We start from the raw sequence: 26169 nt of genomic DNA on the forward strand, positions 1-26169 counted from the left end.
TTATTAACACAAATTTAGATGAAGCTCCGAGACCATATGAAATCACAGACCTGGCTCTCAAAACATTAAATTGGCAAAGTCTCAAGAGTTCTTAAACAATGTTTCTCAGACACTGTGTGGACAAAAGTATGAACGTTTATTTAAGAACAACTTTTAGCAAAGAGTTTTTTCTTAGGGTTGCTGCCTAACACCAGGGTAAATGAACAAGTCAGCTTCCAAAGCATTGTGACTAACACTGCTTTCACAAAATCCCAACAGTTTCTCAACTTCATCACCCCTATCTTTAAAAACTGGCCACAGGGCTACTGTATTACAAATGCTGCAGGAGGAGTGCAGGGAGAAGGAAGCTGATCTGGTGGGTGGCCCAGAAAAACCTGATGCTGCCACTCTTCCAACACTAAGCATCTGCCCAGGCAGAGTGCCCACAGCAGGCTCAGAAAGGCCAGTTGTAACGAGACACTAGTGTTGGAAATGTACTTCTGAGTTTCTGCATACCCTGTGCCATCTGATTGTGGGACTTCATAGGCTGATTTCTCTTGCAAGAGAAACTTCTGAAATCATTAGTCACATAGGCTGAATTCAGTGTTGGGTGTTTCTGCAGTGTAGGATGCCTATCTTGGGAGCATTATGGAAGGGTAAGTTCTTCCAGTAAACTGACCAATTAGAAAACATTAAAAATATAATAACAAAACAAAACAAGCCAAAAATCTACTGGCAATTACCCAATTTTCTGGATTTTGTTAGTTTGTTTAGAGGTTTTTGTTTTTGTTTTATTTTGTTTTGTTTTGAGGCAAGATCTCGTGAAACCCAGGCTGGTGTTACTATGTAGCCAAGGAAAGATGAACTCTTCATCTTCCTGCATAATATATGCCAGTTATTCAAGCTCTTGGAATTATCGGCATGCATTATCATGAATGGATTTCAGTTTCTGTCTTAAAAGGTAAAAATCTGATGCCTAAACGGCTAGCATCAAAGAGTCAATGAAAGTAAACAAAACATTTGGTACAATAATTTATAACAAATGAAGTGGCTTCACAAAACTATATTAATATTTTTTAAGAAAAACATGATTGCTGGGCACTGGTGGTACACGCTTTAATCCCAGCACTTGGGAGGCAGAGGCAGATGGATCTCGAGGCCAGTCTGGTCTACAGAGTGGGTTCCAAAACAGATTCCAAAGCTATAGAGAAACCCTGTCTCAAATAACAAGAAATGAAAAACAAACGAAAGTCTTAACTGAGGGAGCAAGAAAAACACATATAGCAGAAGTTTGGAAAAAGGGTGATATATTTTCTCTAAACACACAAAGATTACAAAGAAATAAGTAAATCAAAATATTAAATGACAGTTATTAGTCATTCTACTCTTCATCATAACCTTTCAAAATTTAAAAACTCTCATACATGTTCAAGAGCTAATCCTCTAAGCAAGGTTGCTAAAATTTTAAAGATGAATAGACAAAACACACACACCAGAATAATTTGCCAATAAATAAAATGCCTTAAGAAAATTTTTACTATATATATTTTTAACTTACAAGAACTATCAGAATGGAAGCAAAAATTGTAAGAATAGAACTCTCACAGACATTTATAAAACAAAATGTACATTAAACTCTTCAATTAAAGACCCATAAAATAGTCTCAGTGCTTTTTAACCCACCTTCTCACAGCAGGAATTTAATCCCTCCAGAGGGGTGCAAACAAACTTCAAAGAGAAGATTAGGCCCAGACACTAGCACTGTGCAATGTAAGGTTTATATCTAAATTTGCCCAGAAACACAGAGATGCAGATCTGAGGAACAAAGGTAGATTCTTTACAATCATCTAAAACAGCCAAATTAATGCCTAAAACAGTAAAAGAAAAAAAGGAAAATATACCAAGTACTATTCAGCAAAAAGTTGTAGAAAGAGAAAAAGGTGCCTGAAGCCAAATACTCAGCTATAGTTCATTCAATAGAAACAGCAAAAGGAATCTGACAAAATATCAAAGAGCACATGTCCTTGTCCAGCTTAAGCTCTGTGCAGTGTAAGAGGGTATTCCTACAGTGTTAAAGTTCTTGACATAGTTTCTATATAGTACTGACAAATCGCATGCTCTTTCCATTCTCAGAGCACAAGTACATTAAGAGACAATTAAAGGTCTTCATTTATGTACACACATTAAGATAAGTCAATAAGGCTGGACAGTGGTAGTGCACACCTTTAATCTCAGCTCTCAGGAGGGAAAAGCAGGTGGATCTCTATGAGTTCAAGGCCAGCCTGGTCTACAGAGCAGTAGAACAGCCAGAGCTATACACAGAGAAACCCTGCCTCAAAAAAGAGAAGAAGAGGAGGAGGAGGAGGAGGAGGAAGAGGAGGAGGAAGAAGAGGGTGAGGAGGAAGAGGAGGAGGAGAAGGAGGAAGAAGAGGATGAGGAAGAAGAGGATGAGGAAGAAGAGGAGGAAGAAGAAGAGGAGGAAGAAGAGGAGGAAGAAGAAGAGGAGGACGAAGAAGAGGAGGAAGAAGAAGAGGAAGAAGAGGAGGAGGAGGAGGAGGAGGAAGAAGAAGAAGACGACGACGACGACGACGACAAAGACGTCGATGGGGAAAAGACCTGTCTTTAAAGATAAGGGTATTTTGCTCCAGCCGCTTTCATCTTCCTATTATTAGCTGATTTTTAAGGAGGTTTTGAAAGGCCTCATTACTTTATAAACTGAAGAGGTAAAGTGTAGCTTATTAACTCAGCTTCTAAGTCCCAGTGTACAAACCATGGGTAAGAAATCAACTTAGAATTTAACTTTTCCAAATATTAACTACTTTTAAAAGAAAAATAGTTTTGGTATATAACTTAAAAGTAAAAGTCAAAATCAAAATTTCTTAAAGAAAGTATCTGTATGGGTAAAAGACAAATATTGATTTTATACTATGTTTAGAGCAAGAAGTTTGAATCAAATATTCTACAGAGGGAAAGACAAATCATAAAATGGAAGACATCTGCAACACATAAAACCAGATAGTGTCCATAATGCATTCTTTATGAACCAACAATGAATGGTTACTTAAAAATGAGCAAGATGATGGCCCACCAGCCTTGCCAAAATGGCATACTCCAGAGTCAGTGAAAGACCCAGCAAAATGTCCAATGTCCTCCTGTGGCTTCCTCACACAGGTGAGTGCAGGGGTATACATGCATCCACACATTCACATAAAAATAAAAATATTTTAAATGAGCAAAAGAATTAAATAGACACCATACATATATGCATGTATATATGTGTACAAATATATATTTATTTGTGCATGCATGTATATGTACATGTATGCACATGTGTATGTATATAGACATGTAAGTGTATATGTGTGCGTATAAATATATTTATATTTACATTTATACACACACACACACACACACACACACACACACATATATAACCATGAAGAAACAGTCAAACATGTAAAAATCCAGAGATGAAAGAAAATACCTACATTTTTTAACATATGTTATTAGAAGGGAAGGATATAGCCACAAAACTATAAATGTCTATAAACTATAGACATCCTAACCTCATCTAAGATCCCCACTGTTCAGGATACTTATGAAATCATACTAAAAGACAAAGAGAGAGGAGGAGTCTCCCTTAACTAATCTCCAACCTTTTATAAATAGTTTTGCTAAATTCGGTCTATTTCAAGCAGTTTAATGGCAAAAAAAAAATCTCTTTCAATTAATTTGAATCCTATAGTCTAATTCCAAGCCTTGCCCATTAGCAAGGCCTAAATAATTGATTTTCAGGCATGCAAACCAATATCCAATGATAAAAATAAGTCTGCCAAGGCAGTGGATTCCAATCAAAGTATTCACTATACTTTTATTCTCTCCTCTTCCTAGGATGATATGGACATGAAAAATGAGGAAAGACACTTAAAAGAACTTAAAGACATCACATTATTTATCTATTTTTCTTCTGTGTACAGCTATTCCATACAATGAAGAAACATCACTATCATAATTAGATAAGTGAGTACCTGAAAGAGTGCCACCTGTCCTAGGATATGCCACTTCCACATACACTTCAAATGTAGTCTCTGGGTTCTGCCTACAAAAGAAACAAATCATGGTTACTGACAAGGATTGAAGCAGCATTATGCAAAAGACATGGGATGCAGTGTAAAGTAGATCTCAGTTAAAGTCAGGAGCTCCACAACTAACTAGTTGTAAAAGTTTGGGCAGGCTGTTTAAGGCTTGGGCCATGACCTTCACAGCATACAAGATAAAAACAGCAATCCCCAATACACAAAGTGATCTGGACACAATGTCTGGACATAGTAAGTTAACCATGACTATGACTTGGCATGTGTCATGTTTCTGACCTTCACAATTATATCTCCAAAGCTGCAGGCAGGATTTTTGAGAAAATTTCAGCTCAAAGTACCAACAGTATAAAGTAGCACACTCTGCTCCACTGCTAGATAAAACACACATATAACAAAAATGACTCTCTGCTTACAGCTTTTGAATAGCAGACAAGAGAAACAATCACCTCACTAGAATATTATGAACATGGGACACTAATATAAATGTAAAACAGTGTTTGCTGCACTGCCAATACCATATTATGAATGTTCACTATTATATCTCTTTACCTTTTTAATGTCATAAGCATTCATAATAAATTCATGATAGATCACAGTACTAACAGAATGTTTATAGTTGTTACTTCTGAGTTATAAAAACGTGATTATATTATCTTCTCTACTATAATGAAAAGGTAAATACTTCAACTGGATAAAAATTATTTAGCAAGCTGGGCACAACGGTATACGTCTTTAATCCCAGCACTTGAAAGGCAGTGAGGCAGGCGGAGCTCTGTGAGTTTTGAGGCCAACCAAATCTAGAGACAAAGTTCCAGGTCAACCAGGGTTACAAAGACCCTGCATCCAAAAAGAAAAAGAAAAGAAAAGAAAAAAAAAAAAAACATTTAGCAAATAATACTATACTTTCAAATATCTAACTAAATTACATTTTAAACCTGACAACAAGGTTTAAATAAGTTACTTCCTGGGTTGTTTAATAGTATCTAAGGGCCTAAATTTAAATTAAAAAAAATACTTTGAATGTTCCCAGGAATATCTACATCTCTAATTGTCATTTATGTCATGTGATCCTTACTGTGGCACTGTAGGGTGGGAGTACTACTCTCACTAAGCAAGTGAAGGGCCTGAAGAAAGACAGTCTAAAGAACTTATCTGCTTCCCTTGGGTGACTGGAAACACAGACAACTCCAGAATTCCTGTCATCCTTTCTCCAATTTCACATTTCACTGCCTAGATGATGACCTTTGATCCTCACACTTACACATCTTCAGCCTGCTTTATTTTGCAATTGTAAATGGCAGTAACTTTTTCTTAGTAACACATAAAATAACATTCATCTTATAAATGCCACCATCCTAAGATTCAGGAAAATAAGGTAATGCTTGCTCTAATTCCTTCGCAGCAGAGAGATGTTTTATAATTTGAGAAAGATCAGTTTTTTGCCATAAAGAAACTCAGGCTTTAGCTTTAAATAAGTGCCTTAAGTAGAGAAAGAGCTGACTATTCTAAAATTCAAGGTATTTAAATATACTTAGTTAAATATAGTTACTAAAAAATATGAGACTAAATCAGACAGAGCATCTTACTTTTTAAAAAAGTAAACTTAAGTTTTAAGGGCTCAAAATTTAAAAAAAAAAAAAGCTTGCATTCTTTTTCCCACCAAGAGGGCAGAAGGGCAGAACATGACCTTCAAAGTTGGCTCCAAATGTATAGGAAATATCACATGGAAATATCCCTTCCAGTCAAAGACCTCAATGTAGAGCATTTGACAAAAGGAACACTTCTATTTCACAAGTAATAGATAATATAATGTGAAAAGCATTAGAAAAATTTCCTCCAAAAACCTAAAAATACCCTTCTTCTGCAAATGACTAACAACATCTCAGGATGTTGTTTCTATGGATTAAAACAGGATTCAAATGTGTTCTACACACAGCTGGGAGTCACGGCACACACCCTTAATCAGGTGGATACCTGTGAGGTCAAGTCCAGTTTGGTCTACATAGTAAGTTCCAGGGCAGCCTACACAAAGAATTACAGTTCCAGGGCTATGTAGAGAAACCCTGTCTCAAAAAATAAAGTAAAATGTGTTCTACACAACCCTAGGTCCCTATGGAGGCTCTTTGGAGCTCCCATACATATTTTTTACTAAATTTCCAATTCTTCAGCATTTTTTGACATGTTCTTAAAATTGAAATGATGAAACGAGCATGTGAAAGTATTATATTCAAGCTCTAGAACAGTCACACAGTCATGCCTTAACCTGAGTCACAGGGCATTTGTGAAGGCCTATTCTAAGGAAAATGATGTCCTAAAAGGTTATTCTTCTTGTTGCTTCTGGTTCTTTCTTCCTGCAACCTGCTTCAAGCAGGCATCATGAAACACATCATCACAACACTTGCCATGTCACCAAAGACCTCCAAATGCACAATTCTCAGTGCTTGATTTATCCTTATAGCAGCTTTTGGAACAGCTTGACTTGCCCTGCCCCCTTCCTTTCCCTTCTAGAAGTTCGCTCTACTGGTTCTCTGCCTTCCTTACTGGTGCTTCTTTGCTAAACTCTCCTGCTCCTGAACTGGTCAAGACTCTGCTGTCTACACTCATCACCCAGATGATCTCATTCAGTCTTGCGGCTTTAATTACTGAGCAAATGCTGGCAAGCCCCTACATCCTACCTTCAACCTGACTTCTTCCCTGATTCCAGATTTTTAAGCCCACTCAACATTTATGCTTAGACATCTCAAACATATTTTAATTTAACATATGTTTTCATTTCCTAAACTTGCATGTCCTGAACTCTAACAGTTATTCAAACCAACAAAACTTACTGTTTCTGATCTCTTTGTCACTACCAACCAGTCAGCAAGCTCTGTTGATTCTACTATCAGAATGTATCCAGGGGGGTTGGGAATTTAAACTTAACTCAGTGGTACCATGCCCAAGTATTTTGCTTCCAATAAACACAAAATTAAATAAAATTAAACAAAAATCCAGAATCATGCACTTCTTAGTACCTTCACTTAATGTATAACTCTTCTGACAGTCTCCCTTCTTCACTCTTTTCTCCATGTAATGATACCTCAATTTTGCATACATGAGTCCATTCATTGTAAAGTTCAGATTGTGAAAGCCCTCCATGCAAAATTTCTCCAAAGCATCCAGCACACTCAAAGTCAAACTTCAAGTTCTACTGCTAGACAGGTGAAGAACAATACAGATGTATCTAATGCCATTGAACTGAGCACTTTTAAATGAAAAGTATTATTATATGTGTCATGCCATAATTTTAAAAATTGGAGTTTAAAAGAAAGGGGGGTAGCAGGAGCCCACATGACCCAGTCTCTACCTACCTGTCCAACTTCACTTCAGATCTCTCTCCTGGCTCACTAGACCTAGGTACACTGAACTTCTTTCTGTCGCTCAGACACATGAGCCCACTCACCTCCGTGTTAGAACACTTTACATAGAACTTCACATAGTAGTTCTTCTTGTCACCCAAAACTCTGCTTGTACCTGGTCTCAGAAAGACCAACTTCATCACACTCTCCAGCACCTAATTTAATTTTCCACATTATACCAGTCCCAACACTGGTTATGGTTAGCTTTCCTCTTCCACACATAAACTGTTTAAGAATAGGGATTTTTGTCTCTCATGTCAGGTAGATAATAATAGTAAAGGGCAAAGGAAATGGAGACCTGTCTTCCAGGAGTCTAAAAGAGTAAAATAAGTGAGAGGTATGATCATCCAGTTTCACGTGTTTCAACCTTTAGTATGGATTACAATTAATTAACAACTAATTAATGAAAAGATTTTTATCTCTGTCAGAGTCTCTGAGGTAGAACCGCAGATTTGTCTTTCTAACAAATAACCAGCTCACAGTAGTTCTACTTGACTTGTGAACTACTGATCTAGTTAAATGAAATTGTTCCAATAATTTAGTCTATACAACAAAATGTACATAAAATTAACAGTGTACATCACCTTTCAGAGGTATTTTTATAAAGAAAAACATGTTTTGAAGAAAAAGGTCATTTGTAGAAACAAGTATTCCTACTTCTTGTTGTCTCTCACTATCTGACTCACTCTAATAAGTAATAAGCCCAGAAGATTCATACTCAGTTCAGACAGCAGGCAGAGTTCAACTGCATGGAGTCAAAGATTATAACTTTCTCTCTCTTTCTCTCTCTCTCTCCCCCCTCCCTCCCTCCTTCTGTCCCTCCCTTCCTCTCTCTCCTGCTCTCAGAAACAAAAAAGGAGGACAACGACGACGAACAAGAAGAAAAAGAAGAAGAAGAAAAGCAGAAGCTGACTAAAATGCTAAGAACAAAGTGGTCTATAATTATAGCTCTAGTCATGCTTACCCATGATGGTTTACATGTTGCCTTATGGAAGAAGTGGTGACTAATGTTGTGACAAGTTATATAATATAACAAATATACATAAGTTATTTTAAGGGCCAGTAAAGCCAGTACAGATGGAAGCACTTTTTTATTTCTCTGCAAATCAGAAAATAAATTAGAAAGAGCCTCCTCTAAATGCAAATTGCCAAGCATTTCTTTCTTAATATTCTCATTAAGCCTGTAAACAATGAAGGCCATAGCAACTTGCACAGGATCTCTGAGAGCACCTTGAGACCGCTAATTCCTCCAACACTCTCCAAGACACTTAGTATTTTTAACTACTTGGCTAAAGAAGCTGAAAATCCTATTTCTGTCCTATTAACACTCACTGCTAATTTAGAACACGTAATGATGCTAAGAATACCATGTTCAGAGCCAATTTTCCAATATGGACCCAAGTTTTCCCAGCGCCCTTTGTGATACATCTTAGCATATTACCATGGAAATGTCCTGGTTCTGCCACGACGCCCCATTATTAATTGCCTTTTACTTATCTGGAACTCTGCCTACCTGCCAAGCATATTCATTGCCACTCACTAGCATCTCCCATGGTCTTGCACCCTAAGATCCAGCCATTAAAAAAAAAAAAAAAACAGGGTAAGTCTCTAATCAAACCATGTTCCACATCTAGTAACAGTATCATTACTATACAACCACCATCATTTACTAATTATTTCTTGGAATCTGAGATCCTAAACAGTGTCTTACAGAGAACCTCATGTAATTTTCAACCTAACCCCTGAAGGTTACATTAACCCTGGATTAGAAATGAGGACCACTGTGGCCCACAAATTACACATGGGCTAAAGACAAGGCAAGAAAGCAGCAAAAGAGGGGGAAACTTTCCTGTCCTAGGTTACTCAGCCGCTCTTCTATGCTGCGAGGATTTATTTTCTCAGCCTTTCAAAAAATTTCATGTATCAAAACTAGGCTCAAGCCTCCCATGCTGGCAGTTTTTGACACGGCTAGTCACTGGAGAGGAGGGAGCCTCAACTGAGAAAATGCCTCCGTAAGATCAGGCTGTAGGAAGTCTGTAGGCCATTTTCTTAATTGGTGATTGATAGGGGAGGGCCCAGTCCACTGTGAGTAGGGACACCTCTAGACAGGTGGACCTGAGTTCTATAAGAAAGCAGGCTGAGCAAGTTTTCGGGGACAAGCCAGTAAGCAGCCTCCATAGCCTCTGCATTGGCTCCTGGCTCCAGGTACCTGCCCTGCTTGAGCTCCTGTCCTGACTTTCTTCAATGATGAACAGTGATATGGAAACCTAAGCCAAACAAACTCTTTCCTCTCCAAGTTGCTTTAGTCAGGATTTTCATCACAGCAACAGAAAGCCTAACTCGGATACTCCTTATTCCTTGACGTTTTCTGTGAGGTTTAAGTATCCCTCCTCTGTGCTGTGCTTCCTACTCTCCAAGCTCTTTGAAGTCAACCTGGGTACAACTATGGTTATGTTTTAAGAATCCCGATGACCATAGACCTTACCTTAGACCTGTGGTTCTCAACCTTCCTAATATTGTGACCCTTTAATACAGTTTCTCATGTTGTGATGAATCCCACACCCCCCAAGCCATGAAATTATTTTCATTGCTACTTCATAACTGTAATTTTGTTACTGTTATGAAACATAATGAAATATCTGATATGCACGATATCTGAGACTCCTGTGAAAGGTGGGCTACCCCCAAAAGGATTGTGACCCACAGGTTCAGAACCCCGCCTTAAGCCAAATAAAATCTCCAGCTGAATTCTTTTTAACTCCTCAGTTTATTCCAAAGTGCATCCAAGACTGATTTCTACTGTGTTTCAATCAAGCATCTTGTCTTCCCCAACAGACTGGCAGCTCCTTGAGGGCAACAACTGTGTTTTTTCATAACCGTATTCTGACACCTGGCTCAATAAGTATTTCCTGAATGAATTTTCTTCCAACCTGACAAGCAGTTTGCATCCTCTCTTGCTCTGGCAAGAGGTAATTTACAGAAAACTCACTACTTCCACCAATTACTCTTTAAAGATGTTTTCCTTTGGAGTCAAAGGTATCAATAAGTCACACCTCCTGTCAACAGCCCCAGCTCTTATAAAAGGAAAAGTGACAGACACAAACAGCTAAAACGTGTTTGAAAGAAAGGAAATCTTCTCAGTTCTTGCTTCTGGAAGAATAAGTGCTAAGAATGAGCCAGTAGAACATTTCTATTCAGTACCTCTCCAGCGAACACAATTCTCAGTGATTCATGGGAAAAGCTTTGCTCGGTGCTCAGGGTCATGTTCTCAGAAGGATTAAGTACACTCAGCTGGAAGTCACAGACAGACAAAAGTTTTGACAATATCCAGGCTGCAGGATAGCTTACTGGTTAGTTCTCTACATCACCCCACATGATCAGAGCATCATGCTACTGATCACTCTGCCGGATCATCAGCTTCCAATTAAGATCTGCTTTTCTTCCATTAGAACATATTAGGAGATTAAGAGAAAAATGTGACACTAACTCCTAACAAAATGAGTCTGGGCTGCATAAGGTAACATGCCACAATGCTAGGTTCTTGTCCTTTTAAATGCACAACCCTGAAATACACAGTGTTTGCACCTCTCATGTCACTGCCTTAACAACTCCAAGTCAGTTTTGACAAAGTGCTCCATACAAACGGAGACATGAAGGACTAAGATATGAAGCTCATACCAATTGGCACTGTCTGAACATGCATAATATGGTCAACAGAAATGGTATACACCTTAGAACTTGCTAGCAAACATCACCTAATAAACATAGATCCTGTTAAGCTAAACAAACAAGCAAAAGGTAGTATTAATATTCCCAACAAGTCTCCATTTATTTCAGTGAACTCTGAAATTAAAGTCATTTTTCCAGGCTGAAAATGCTGTATCAAAGAGCATTTTCTACCCCATAACAAGTTAACACCTTCCTAGAAGAATGCAATCATTGTTGAGACTTGTTAAAATCGATTAACTTAGTTGCGCAATTATACAAACAAGCCATTTCAAGACTTTGCACTTCAGTTTTCATTTTTAATAATATTATCAGGATCACATTAGTAAAGATATGCAGATACTGCCATGGAAGAAGTTACAAAGCTTTGTCTTCCATATATCACTAGAGACAGAGTCTTATACCACTCTCTGCTACAAGGGTGACTAGAGGTTCAGCTGCATTCCAAACAGAAACAGAAGATGGGGCTTGCTCATTATACTTGGTAGTCAGGGTCAAACTAGGCCAGCGGTAGGAAAAGAAAATAGAAAAACACCAAGAATGAAGGCTGAAATCCCAAGAAAACAGGGTGAAATGGGAGAGCAGTCACATAAACTGCAAAGGAAGAGTTCTGATCTTTGCCTGGCAAGATTGATAACATGTGGATGCCTAACTTCTCACTGCTGAAGTTAACAGCAAATCAACATGACTCACATGGAACTGGGTTTGCATTTAGAGATATGAATGTTAGCTCAAGGTTTTCAGTGTGTGTGTGTGTGTGTGTGTGTGTGTGTGTGTACGTGTATATGTACGTGTACGTGTGCATGCATGCTATTAGAAAAATAAACTGTAAATGACTTTTAAAATGCATGTATTTCTTGGCTCCACCTACTGAGACAGCCTGGAAGGATCAATACCTCAATAGAATGAGCACACTGTGTACCAAAACACTGGCTTCTAAATACAATCTAAGAAGAATCAGGGCTCTTCAGAAAAATAACGGAAGGAAGGAAGACTAAGTGTTTTGTACTCTAAATTGGCATAAAAGCTATTACTTATTTATAAAAAAAAAATAAATCTCTAGGGCCAGCAAGGTGGCTCAGTAGGAAGAAGCATTTAAATGTAGGCCTAACATCCTGAACCTATATTAAAAAATTCGGTTCCACAGAACCCACATTTTAAAAAGCCAATTAAAAAAGCAGTTGTGCACATCTATAATTCAACTCCCATTTTGAGATGGGAGGCAGAGACAGAAGAATCGCCTGACAGAAGAATCAATCACCTGGAAGCTCAAGTGCCAGCTAGCCTATAGTATACAGAACAAGAGAAAACCTGCCTCAAAACAAAATGTTAAAAAAGTCACTCCAGGAATTGTCCTCTGACTTCAAGTGTTCCGTAGTGGTATATTATTTGTGTTTTAATAAATAAAGCTTGCCTTAGGATCAGAGGGCAAAGCAGCCATACTAGTTGGCCATACAGGTCAGGCAGTGGTGGCACACATCTTTAATCCTAGTATCCCAGCACTCTGGAGGTGGAGACAAGAGCGATATGACTGGACAGAGAGAGAAACATAAAAGTGAAAAGACAGGAACTCACTAGAGTGTGAATCTGAGGATTAGTGGAAACAGGATCTCGTCCATTCGGTCTGAAGATTTGGTAGAGGTAAAAGGTCTCTAGTGATTGGCTGCTTTGCTTTTCTGATCTTCAGGTTGAATCCCAATATCTATTTCTGGGTTTTTATTATCCGTGCTACAGTCTTCCTTTCCCTTTTCCTCTTCAACCTCTCTAATAAAATAAATAAACAAATAAAAATCTCTTCACCTGACCAATGATAGGTCTTGTAACTAAATCTACACATTATTGTATATTTCAAAGACTCAAACTCATGCTTTCAAATACTACTACTAAACACAATTCCGAGAATGAAAAATAATCCAAACATATTTGTGGGAAATGAGCAAACTGACTTTTAAGAACAAGGGATGAGGCTACAGAGATAGTTCAGAGCTTAAGAGCACTGATTATTCTTCCAGGGGACCCGTGTTTAATTCCCAGCACCCACATGGCAGTTTACAACTGTCTGTAACTTCACTTCTAGGGGAACTGACACCCTCAAACAGACATATGTACAGGAAAACCACCAATGCACATAAATAAAAATAAATTATTTTAAAAGACAGAGATTAGAGTCCAAGCAGGGTGATTCCCAGGCTCCATCCTCTTTTATCTTTTAAATTAACCTGATATCTACAACATACAATTTTATCTACAATTATACTTATTCTTCTATGCATACACTAGAAAGCATGCACTACAAATGAGTAGTTCTGAGTTTGGGCAGCTGCATACACCTATTCAATCCCTACTTTCATTGATTTTTATTTCCAAAAAAATATCATTTCCTGAAGGCAACTGTAAAAGGCCTTCAGAACTGCACAAAGTCCTGAGCAGCCAGACCTCCCAGAGAACTGAGCACCCAGGTCAGGAAGAATCCGGAGCTAGATAGATAGTTCAAATGTTAAAGATGCTTACTTTCTTGGAGAAAAGATCAGTTCATTTCCCAGCACCCTCATCAGGCAGCTCACAACCACCTTTAACTCTAGCTCCAGGGGCATCTGACACTTACGTCCTCCTTAGGTTACCTGCATTTATGTGTACATAACTAATGCACATAAACAACAATGAGAAGTATAAAAATTTTTTCCTACAACTCATACACACCTTCAGTAATGTAGCAGGATACAAGATTAACTCATAAAAAAAAATCAGTAGCCCTCCTTTACACAGATGATAAATGAACTGAGAAAGAAATCAAAGAAACATCACCCTTCACAATAGCCACAAATAGCATAAAATACCGTGGAGTAACTCTAACTAAGCAAGTGGAAGATTTGTATGCCAAGAACTTTGAAGAAAAATTGAAGACACCAGAAAATGGAAAGATCTCCCATGCTCTTGAGTAGGTAGAATTAACATAGTAAAAAATGGCAATTTTACCAAAAGCAATCTACAGATTCAATAGTATGCCCAAGCAAAATCTCAGCTTCACAGACCTCGAAAGAACAATGCTCAACTTCATATGGAAAAGCAAAAATCCCAGAATAGCCAAAACAATCCTGTGCAATAAAAGAAATTCTGAAGACATCACCACCCTTGACTTCAAACTCTACTACAGAGCTACAGTACTGAAAACAGCCTGGTATTGGCATAAGAACAGACAGGAGGATGAATGGAATCAAACTGAAGAACCGGATATTAATAAAACAAACACCCAATCTTTGACAAAAGAGCAAAAAATATAAAATAGAAAAAAGAAAGCATATTCAACAAATGGTGCTGGCATAACTGGATATCATCATGTAGAAGAATGAAAATAGGTCGATATCTATTGCCAAGCACAAAACTCAAGTTCAAATGGATCAAAGACCTCAAAATAAAACTGAACCTCATAGAAGAGAAAATGGGAAGTACACTTGAACGCATTGGCATAGGAGATCACTTCCTAAATATAACACAAGTAGCACAGAAACTGAGAGAAACAATTAATAAATGGGACCTCCTGAAACTGAGAAGCTTCTGTAAAGCAAAGGACACGGTCAACGAGACAAAATGGCAGCCTACAGAATGGGAAAAGATCTTCACTAACCCCACATCAGACAGAGGTCTGATCTCCAAAATATACAAGGATCTCAGGAATTTGGTCACCAAAAGAACACATAATCCAATTTAACAAAAAAAAAAAATGGAGTACAGACCTAAACAGAGAACTCTCAACAGAGGATTCTAAAATGGCTGAAAGACACTTGAGGAAATGCTCAGCATCCTTAGTCATCAGAGAATTACAAATCAAAACAACTCTGAGATTCCATCTTACACCTGTAAGAAAGGCCAAGATCAAAAACACTGATGACAACTCACTTCTGCATTGCTGGTGGGAATGCAAGTTGGTTGACAACCCTTTTGGATGTCAGTGTGGCAATTTCTTAGAAAATTAGGAAACAACCTTCCTCAAGACCCAGTAATACCACTTTTGGGTATATATCCAAAGGATGCTCAATCATGACACAAGGACATGTGCTCAACTATGTTCAGAGCAGCTATTGTCATAGTCAGAACCTGAAAAAAAAAACCTAAATGCCCCTTGACGAAAGAATGGATAAAGAAAATGTGGTACATTTATACAATAGAGTACTACACAGCAGGAAACAAAATAATGACATCTTGAAATTTGCGGGCAAAATGGGTGGATCTAGAAAACATCATATTAAGCAAGGTAACCCAGACCTAGAAAAACAAACAAATATAACATGTACTCACTCATAAGTGGCTTTCAGACATTAAAAAAAAAAGCAGCCTACAATTCACAACCCCAGAGAACCTAGACAACAAAGAGGACCCTAGGAGAGACATACATGAATCTAATCTACATGGGAAGTAGAAAAGGACAAAATTTCCTAAGTAAATTGGGAGCATTGGGATCTTGGGAGAGGATAAAAAGAAAGGGGGAAGGAAAGAAGGGGAGTTGAGAAAAATATATAGTTCAATAAAAACAATGAAAAGTGGTGCGGGAGAATTGCCTGTATTCTGTCAATCATGTTTTAAATAAAACGCTGATTGGCCAGGCAGGAGGTATAGGCAGGAAAACCAGATAGGAAGTGGAAATGATGCAAGGAGAGCAGGAGAATTCTGGGGAGGAGGAAGTTGATTCCCCCCACTCCTGCCCAGATCACCAAAGCAGCAGGATGTGAGCTGCCCCACTGAAAAAGGTACTGAGCCACATGGCTAACATAGATTAGAAAAATGGGTTAATCAAGATGTAAGAGTTAGCTAATAAGTAGCCTGACCTAATGGGCCAACTAGCATTATAATTTACGGAGTCCTGTGTGTGAATTTTCTCTGGGACTAAATAGCTGGGGGGCCGGACGGGATAGAAAACCCCCAACAAGCAGGCCCCCCTTCGTGTTACAGAAAAGAATGAATTAATAATAATAATAATAAATGACTCTAAAAAATAAATATTTTTAAAAGAAAAATATCTAGTACCCAACAAGACAAAATATACAGTGTCTGATAGTCAATCAAAACTTTTAGACCATAGGAAAATACAACCCATAACAAAGACACCATTTAGAATTAGCAGGTATAACTTTCAAATAGTTATTGATAACTGCATTCTACCTATTCAAACCCTTAAAATATAGAAGACTCAAAAATAGTCTAAACTGCATTTCTAGATGAAAAAAAAACAAAACATTAAACTAGGGCTAATGGTTTTATCGTATAACTCTAGCTATTAAGGAGACATTGCAAGTGCAAGGTGTATCTAGGTAAGAATTCAAGACAACTTTGAACAATTTGATGAGACCCTGTCTCAAAATAAAACATAAAGTAAGGAGACAGGCTGGAGAATCAGTTCAGTGGTAGAGCACTTGATTCACAAAATTAAAGTCTCCAGTGTCCAAAAAAAAAGGTGGAGGGAGCTATATAAGATGAAAAATGTACTAAATAGACTTGACAGTAGATCACACTCTACAAAAGAAAAAACCAGTGAACTTAAAGTACAACAAGCAGTTGGGCATGGGAGTGCATGCTTGCAATCCAGAGCTCAAGAGGCTGAGAGAGGCTGAACTATATAGAGTGAGTTGAGGCCAGCTTAGGCCACCAAACAAAAACCCTGTCTCTGCAAAACAAAAGATGAAATAACAAACTTATCTAAATGAAATACATATGGAAGAGGAGGCTTACAGGTATGTAAAACTGAGTCTCACGGACTATGGGCCCATGATTCTCCAAAAAGGAAGATAGAGTGAAAAAAACTGTAAATGAAGGGAATAATGATAAAAAAAAAATTCTAAATTTGATAAAAATTGTAACCACACAGTCCATAAGCTCAACCTTGAGCATGAAAACCCAGAAGAAAACAAGACATAGTAAACACAAATAACACTAGAAATAGAGGTGACACACTCGTGTGTGAAAAAAAGACATCAGGTATAAGTGGCATATGCCTGTAATCCCAGCACTAGGGATACTGAAGCAAGACAGTCATTCTGAGTTTGAAGCCAGTTTGGACTAGTGAGAACCTCTAAAACTACATAATAATAATGTTAGATGTAAATATATGAACTATACCAAGGTATTAACATGAGAAAGAATAATTACATAGGTCAAAGAAGACCCATAAATCCCTCAATAGATGCAGGCAGCTCAAAGAATCCTATTAAATAAGTGAAGGCTTAATGCCAAAGCAATATAAGATCTCCCCAAAAACAGAAAGAGGAACAAGTTTCAATATATTTATAAGAACGGTTTTACCCTCATCCCAAAAGCAGATGTAGTGGGATATGGAAGGACTGGGAGGTGAGCAAGAATGTGGTGCATGATGTGAAATTCCCAAAGAATCAATAAAGAATTATGTTATAAAAAAATAAATACAGATGTGTACCATATAGACCAACATCCCTCATAACATTGCACAAAAACTTAAACAAGATATTAGCAAATAAAAACATTAGCTAGTGAAACGGTTCAGCAGGGAAAGGCACTTGCTACCAAGTCTGTATCTCATACACACACACACACACACACACACACACACACACACACACACTAAATAAATATGTCACAAAATATTTTAATAAAAATTACATTAGTAAATAGAATTCCACAATATTCATCCTGATCAAGTGTGGCTTATTCCAGAAACGTAAGACTGGCTCAGTATTTAAAAATCAATATCACCTAATATTGATTAGTATAATCTAATACTGATAGGTTACATTAGAAAAAATTATCAATTGATGCAAGAAAAAACACTTGACAAAATTTAACAATATAATTTTTAAAACTTCAAAAACCTGAAAGGAACATACCTCATCTTGATAAAGGATACCTATCAAAAACCTGCATTTGGGACTGGAGACAGTTCAACAGATAAAGAGCACTGGTTGCTCATTCAAAGAACCTGGGTTCAGTTCCTAGCACTCACATGGCAATATACAATCATCTGTAACTCTAGTTCCAAGGGATTCAAAATCCTCTCCCGGCTTCTGTATGCATGAGGCATGTCTATGGTACACAGTCACACATGCAAGCAAAACACTCATACACATAAAATTGAAATTAAAAAAAATTGCAGTTAATATTATATTTAAAGGTTAAAAACTAACTGTTCCACAGTTGAGAACAGCACAAGGGAAATCACTCTTTCATTACACTGGAGAACTTGCCCAAGATAATAAGACAGAAGAGAAGGAAAAGAAAAGGAAGAATGGAAAGAAAGGACGAGAAGAGGTGAAGGGAGGGAGACAAGACTATCTCTATAGACAACACAGTCTACATAGAAGAAAATTTGACATTAAAGTTGATGTTATTTTATCCCCCTTTGCCTGTCTACAGTTCTTTCATTTCTGTCTAATCTTTTGAGAGTTCCTCCTAGTGCTCCTTCCTCAAAGGTATCCAAAAGCCTGCACCATCAAATTGGGCTGTTAAAGGCACAACAATAACAAGCCACAGTGAGGGGAGGGGGCACACTAATGGCTTTAATTACATCAAAATCAAGATAGGGTAAAACTGACTGAAAACTGGGACATTTTGTAATGTGGGATGTCCTTTTCTATATGTGTTACTCTTATTGGTTAATGAATAAATCTGTTTGGGCCAATGGCTTACCAGAGTAAAACCAAATAGGAAACCTAGAGATATAGAGAGAAAGTCAAAGAGACACAATGTAGCCCCCAAAACCTTACCAGTAAACCATGAGTCTCATGGCAAAATAAAAATAGGATGGGTTAATTTAAGATGTAAGAGTTAGTTAATAAGAAGCCTGAGTTAATAGGCCAAACAGTTTTGTAATTAATATAGTTTCTGTGTTATTTATTCAGGTCTGGGCAGCCAGGAAATGAATGAGCAGTCTCTGCCTACAAAATGGCAGCCCATACATTTGGGGCTAGCTCATGTGGTCAGCCACACACTTCAGGTCTGGGTGCTTGCATGCCTGCTTGGGATTAGGAGGAAAGAAGCTAAGAACATGCCTGATGCTTTAACAACCCCACCTAGGGAAGCAGCTGGATAGGATCGACTAGGTGTGCACAGGGAGGAAAGCATGGTGGATTCCCTCCCCCATACACAGAGACATTTCTAGGTCATGCAGCGCTGAACAGAGATTTAGCTTTTACTTGGACAAAAAGGGTTTATAGGCTGCATGGTGCTTTCCAGAGTTGAGGTGGTGAGTACAGCTCCCACCTAGCAGTCCCAGAGCTGGCAGTAAACATACCTCCGCTATATTAAAAGACTGAGAGCCAGCATCCAGGGATGCTGCAACCACACTGCTTACCATTTTAAAATGCTCCTTGTAAGAAAAGAATTTCGGATACACAATAGGACAGATTCAGACATAAAAGACCTCTAAATGAGACATTGTGTTTAAAAATGTACGTAGGGTTGAGAGAGAGAGGAAAAAGAGTATAGACAGTTATAAAAAGAAGTTAAGTCTTTAAAGAGACTAAAAGTAACATAAAAGTACAGACAGTCACAGATAAAAGGAGTAAAGAAAAATAAGCCACGTGAAGATGGAAAATACACAGAGAATCTGGATTATGCATATTATTGTGTTTTCTTTGAATTTTTTGACTTCAGAGAGACATTTGATTCTGGGGACTGCTAAGTTAAACAAACATAAAGGTATCTTGACTTCAAAATTTGAGTCTAAGGGTAAGGATATGCTGTTTTGGAAAAGAGGTTCAGCTTTTATTTCCACAGAAGATGAGAATTTGTGGTTTCCTTCAAAGCTAATTTGTTTCGATGGACCCTAAAAATACTTCACAACAGGAAGCAGTTTGGAGAAAACTACGCCCAAATTCCCAAAATGATTGTTCATAAATGTCATTTAAAGGAGGTTGATTAAATTTGATTAATGGTCACAGTCAATCTCTAAAAAAAAAAAAAATTGAGGAATACTTTTGGTTTGGTATGGATCTTGGTCTACTGATACAAATTAAAGATTGATTTTGTTATGACATGTACATGTATTTCTGCTCTTCTTTAAGTTATTGTGTTTATGCAGCTCATTTAATAGGTAATGTATAATTAAGAAATAAAGATTAATAGATAGTCATCTATAGTAGTCAAATTGTAGTCATGTTAGTTAAGTTTTCCAGATGTAGAGAGATATATTTCAGATGGATAGTTATTCTTCAAATCTTTTAAAACCTACAGAATATGGCATTTAAAATGTTTTAAGAACTTAAGACTTTTCTCAACAGTGAAATATGTCTGCTTCTAGCAGTACCAATTACTTCAGCGAGGATGATGGACAATGAAGAAACTCATTATGGAATTTGCCTTCAATGTGACAAGGCTAGCTATTTGGGCAAGAAACTGCTCTTGCCTAGACTGTTTTATGGTATGATGTATGAACTGGACACGCAGAACCCACAGAAAAGTGACTGTTGAGCTTTCCAAAAGATGAATGGTCCTTTAGGGTTCCTACTTCACAGAAGAAACTGCCAGATATTCTGCAGGATACAGAAGAAAGCAATTAATGAACTTTGCCATTACAAGGCAGAACAGATCTTCAAATTTCCTGCTTCATGGAAAAGTCTACCAGATACTATGGGCCTGTAGGCTAAAGATGAATGCCCCAACATTACAGAACATTGGGTGACTGTCCAGGCAGCAAGATGTCTCTGTCAAATCTGGAGTTTTGGAAGTTGCTTACAATGAACTTCCTGTTTACTTAGGTAATATTATATCCTTCTGGGGTCTTTAAAAAGTAGAAGACAGATAGTTATAGTTTTCCATAGTTATGATAAAAGATTAATTAGATATAAAACTTAAGAGTCACAAAGATGGGATAGATGATAGAGTATTTTCCTTAATTTTCCAAATATAAATTAACTAAATATTGTAACTATAATTCTTGCTTTATAACTGTTTTGTATATGTAATCTTACTATGTTAAAGTAAAAACCGTCCTTTTCTTTTAGACAGAAAAGAGGAGATGATGTAGGATGTCCTTCTGTATAAGTGTTGCTCTTATTAATTAATGAATAAAGCTGTTCAGGTCAATGACTTAGTAGAGTAAAGCCAGGCATGAAATCTGAACAGAGATATTTACAGAGAGAGTAAACAGAGTCAAAAAGACACCATGTAACTGTTTAAGGAGAGAGATGCTCCCCAGAACGTTACTGATAAACCATGAGCCTTGTGGTAAAATATAAAACAATAGGAATGGGTTAATTCAAGATGTAAGAGTTAGTTAACAAAAAGCCTAAGCTATTGGCCAAGCAGTATTGTAATTAATACAGTTTCTGTGTGATTTTTTGGGACATGGCAGCAGGGAATGAACAGACAGTCTCCACCTACAATTTTGTTTATCTACTTACTATTTTTGTCCTGGAACTTGAGGTAAACTCTCCAACAATACTTTGATTTTAACATCAGGTGATGTAATATCAAAGTTCTGTGTGAACAGTTTGAGAATGGCTATAATGCATCTATCTCTTTAAAAAATGCAGGAATCCCTTCCCTGTTTAAAAATAGAAGGCAACTGGACATCTGACAAACTTAAGTTATTCTCCCCTCCTCCAGATTCATCTGAAAATCCAAGATGGGGTGGTCCAGGCCTGGCTCTAAAGCTTAGATCTGTAAGCTACTTTCATGGAATCACCTGAGATACTTTGAGACTGAGAATTCCTGGATTCCAAGGACTCTGATGCAGAGGCTCTGAAATGGGGCCCAGAAAAACTGCTACAAAATAATTCTCCTATATAACCAGCCAAGTTTGACACTCATTTCTGACAGGGGACCAATGAGAGGCCACATGCAATTAGAGAGAGCCTATGATAAGGAAGGGAAATGAGAAAGCCATATGGATTCTGTTTCCTGAGAGACCCAAAGAGCCTAGGGGCTTTGGGCATGTCTAGTGATTGTACAACATTAACTCCTAAGTAATGACGTATCAATGTTCCATGACCCATCCTAGATACCTACTCAAGTGTCCGATGCCTCTAAAGAATACTAACAAAAGGTTAGAGTCTTAATTTTCAATAAAATCTTGAGCATGGTAGGTCTGCTTACTCATCTAAGTAAATCACAAAGTGCTCATTTTTAACTTGGATATTTTTACTTTTCAAGTCATTTCCTTCTCTAGCTTTACTCCCAGACAACATTTAGCCACAGCTATTCAAACCTATCAGTACAAGAAAAGCAATCTTAGTCCAAGTCCAGACATCTTCAAGTTCAACTAGAAAACAAAAGAAAAACTTGCCAAGAAAATTGAAATTAAGAGTTTGCACTGTAAATCAAAACCACTTTGAGATACCATCTTACACCTGTCAGAATAGCTAAAGTCAAAAACACCCACGAAGCCTATGCTGGAGAGGATGTGGGGTGAGGGGAACACTCATCCATTGTTGGTGGGAATGCAAACTCGTGCAGCCACTGTGGAAATCAGTGTGGCGGTTTCTCAGGAAACTGGGAGTCAACCTCCCTCAGGACCCAGCAATACCACTCTTGGGAATATACCCTAAAGATTCCCTAACATACTACAAAAGCATTTGTTCAACTATGTTCATAGCTGCACTATTTGTAATAGCCAGAACATGGAAACAACCTAGGTGTCCCTCAATAGAAGAATGGTTAAAAAAGGTGTGGAACATATATACATTAGAGTTTTACTCGGCGGTAAAAAACAATGACATCTTGAATTTTGCATGCAAATGGATGGAAATAGAAAACGCTTTACTGAGTGAGGTAAGCCAGACCCAAAAAGAGGAACACGGTATGTATTCACTCATAAGTGGATTCTAACCATAATTAAAGGTCTTTGAGCCTATTATTCGTGATCCTAGAGAAGCTAAATAAGAAGATGAACCTGATGAAGATTATTTAGCTATCCACCAGGAGGTAGGAAATAGACAAGAGTCCCAGGTAACCTCGGGTGCATGAGGGGGTGGGAGGGTCGATGGAGGGGGAGAGGGCTAGAGAGAAGGGAGTAGGGGAGGAACGGGGAAAGCTTGGTGGCCGGGGATGGGGGGGGAGGGAGGTAGGATGAATATGGGATCAGGGAACAATATATTTCAACTAAGGGAGCCATTTTAGGGTTTACAGGAGACTTGATTATATATGGGATCCCAGGTCCAAGGAGAAATCCCCCAGATTGCTCTCTGGACAGAGGAGAGGGTGCCTGAATCGGCCGTGGCCCATGACCATACTGATGTATATTTTGCTTATCACCATAGATCCTTCGTCTGGCAAAGGACGGCGATGCAGTTGGAGGCCCACATTGGAGCACTGGATTGAGCCCCCCGAGGTCCGGAGGGGGAGCGGAAGGAGGAGGAACATGAAAGACGAAATCAGTACTGCGAGGGATGCTAGCACCCACTGATACAAGGGAACGGATCTGATGAGAGTTTACCAGGGCCAGTCGGACTGGGACTGAACGAGGACGTGATCTAGCCAGATTCTCGGAATTTGGCCGAATTCTCTGACTGTGGCTGGCCCGGGGTCTTTCTGAAAAGCCATTGACTATGACTCTGGGACCTGTTTCCTCTGCATATGCTGGATTTTGGGGATCCAGTCTGTTTGGACGCTCGCCTTCCTGGACCTGGAGGGAGGGGGAGGGAGCTGGAGCTTCCCACAGGGCAGGAAACCCTGACTGCCCTGGGGGACCGAGGGGAAGGAGGGGGGGAGTGGGGGAAGTGGGAGGGTGTTGGGAGGGGGAGCGGAAATGGAAACTTTTATAATTTAATAAAATTTACTAAAAAAAAAAAAGTTTGCACTGTAAATCAGCAGAGGTACCACTGAAAGGTGCAGGCTGGCATAAGAGACAATGTTTGTCTTGGTTCTAAGCAGGCTGACAAGTCTAAATGTGAACAGACATGTCTAGAACATGAGTTTAAAAACTCCCCTCTACAGGATACAATGTCCTCAACTCTAAACAGCATTCTATCATTGTAAGTTGTTTACCTACTTATAAAATATTAAATAACATTTGAGGCATTAACATGAAGATTCATGATTTAGGTCAACTTAACTGTAATTTCCCAAGCCCCTAACTGGTAAAAGTTCCACCAAACAAAACTACTTTTATTATTTTCCAAGTCTAAATGTATTTTTTTTCTTGTTGTGGTGGTGGTATGGGGGTTTTCATTGGTTGCTTTTGTTTTGCTTTTGTTTTCAGACAGGTTCTTATGTAGCCCAGGCTTGCCTCAAACTCACTATATAGCCAACAAAGACCTTGAACTTTTATCTTTCTACCTCTACCTCACAAGAATTAGAGTTACAGGCAAGTACCATCACGCCTAGCTTATATGATGCTGATTGAAGCCAAGACTTCACACATTTCAGTAGTCTGACTAAGAATGGCAACCATAGGCTCATATATTTAAATGCTTAATCACCAAGGACTAGACAGAACTGTTTGATAGAATCAGAATTAGGAGGTGTGACCTTGTTAGAGTAGATTTGACCTTGTTGGAAGGAGTGTGGCACTAGAGTTTAAAAAAATCCATGCCAAGACACCACGAAAATAAGGTCCTATAAATCAACATGAACAAAGTTCATACAAACTCACAGAAACAGAAGCAGCACGCACAGGCCTGCAAAGTCTGCACCAGGTCCTCTGTATATATGTTATGGTTTCCACTTTAGTGTGCAAAAAAGTGGGTCTCTGATTCTTGTGTCTTCTCTTTTCCTTCTATTGGCTTGTCTTGTCAAACTTCAATGTGATGGCTTTTCTTATTTTATTGTGTTTTATTATTCTCTCTTAAAAGCCTGTTCTTTCTAATAAAAGAAAGGTATTCAGAAGGGAAGAGAGGTAGAAGAAACTGGGAGGAGGAGGAACTGGGAGGAGTAGAGGGAGGGGAAACCATAATCAGGATATATTATGTGAGAAAAAAAATCTATTTTATAAAAAAGGGGGGAGGATTGAGCCCACGCCAGGCCCACTTTTCTGTTTGCAGATCAGAATGTAGTTCTCAACTACTTCTTCAGCACCACGCCTGCCTTTCCCTATGCTCCCTGCCATAATGAACTACACCTCTGAAAACTATAAGCAAGCCCTCAATTAAAAGTTTTCTTTTATAAGAGTTTCCTTAGTCATGGTGTCGCTTCACAGCAACAGAACAGTGACTAAGACACACATGCTAAGCAAGCACACTACCAACTATGATTTCTTCAGACTAAATATTTCATAGCTTCAAATCCAAGAGGTTCAAAGAATATAATAAACAGAAAACAAAGCAAACATACAAGACAGGTGTGTTATCAATTATACTGGTGAAAAACTAAAGTATGAGTCAATTAGGTTAGCTGCCTGAAGTCTGGCTTTTAGGACTGAGGCCACTGAGCTCCAAAGTCCAGGCTCCTAGCTAACGTGCTACAGCCTAGGATGTTATTACGGTTTAAAAACCAAAACAAAAGCATAAATTCCCAAAGTGTTCAAAAGTTTAAAAACAAGATAATAACCAAAGCATGAAACTGCAAGACTATTTACAATTCATCCTCAGAGAGACCCTTCAACCTCATCTGCCCATCACCCCTGCCCTAGTCATTTTAAGTTTGCCATCAGGCTTAATCCACCCACATGCCTTGTACCTGCATTAAGCTATTTGAGAAGGGCTAGCTCAATATTACTATCTACTGTGCTATTTAACTAGAAAGCTTCATTGTATTTTGAAGATGTTTTAAATTTATATGTATGAGTATTTGCCTGTCTGTATGGGTATGCAACATGAGTGAATTGCCTGGTGCAACAGAGAACATCAGATCCTCCAGAACTGGAGTTTGAACTGGAGTTTCAGATGGTTATGAGCCACCATGTAGGTGCTAGGAACCAAATCCAGGTCCCCTGCAAGAGCAGCAAGTGATCTTAACCACTAAACCATCCTTCCAGTCCAAATGTATTACACTTCAAGTTTGCCTACATGACAATATTATGAGATAGAGAGTACCTGTAGCATTTTATGACAGTCATATAGGAAGTTGTC

At 38.3% G+C, this 26169-nt stretch overlaps 1 protein-coding gene across 22 annotated transcripts in view; it reads right to left on the minus strand.

The window, feature by feature from the left end:
- Dennd1a (DENN domain containing 1A) overlaps nucleotides 1-26169 on the minus strand; it is a 507493-nt gene that overhangs the window by 458443 nt on the left and 22881 nt on the right. For 19 of the 22 annotated variants that reach the window (XM_085681265.2, XM_048429136.3, XM_085681269.2 and 16 more), the window contains one exon: nucleotides 4008-4078. In XM_085681265.2, the coding sequence (XP_085537391.1) occupies nucleotides 4008-4078 (71 nt within the window). Of the gene's footprint in view, nucleotides 1-4007; nucleotides 4099-12775; nucleotides 12930-26169 lie in introns of those variants that run through there. The other 3 variants (XM_085681268.2, XM_048429141.3, XM_048429150.3) reach the window with 2 other exon arrangements.

Source organism: Myodes glareolus, chromosome 21 (genome assembly GCF_982192425.1).
Source record: "Myodes glareolus chromosome 21, mMyoGla1.1, whole genome shotgun sequence".
NCBI lineage: Eukaryota > Metazoa > Chordata > Mammalia > Rodentia > Cricetidae > Myodes > Myodes glareolus.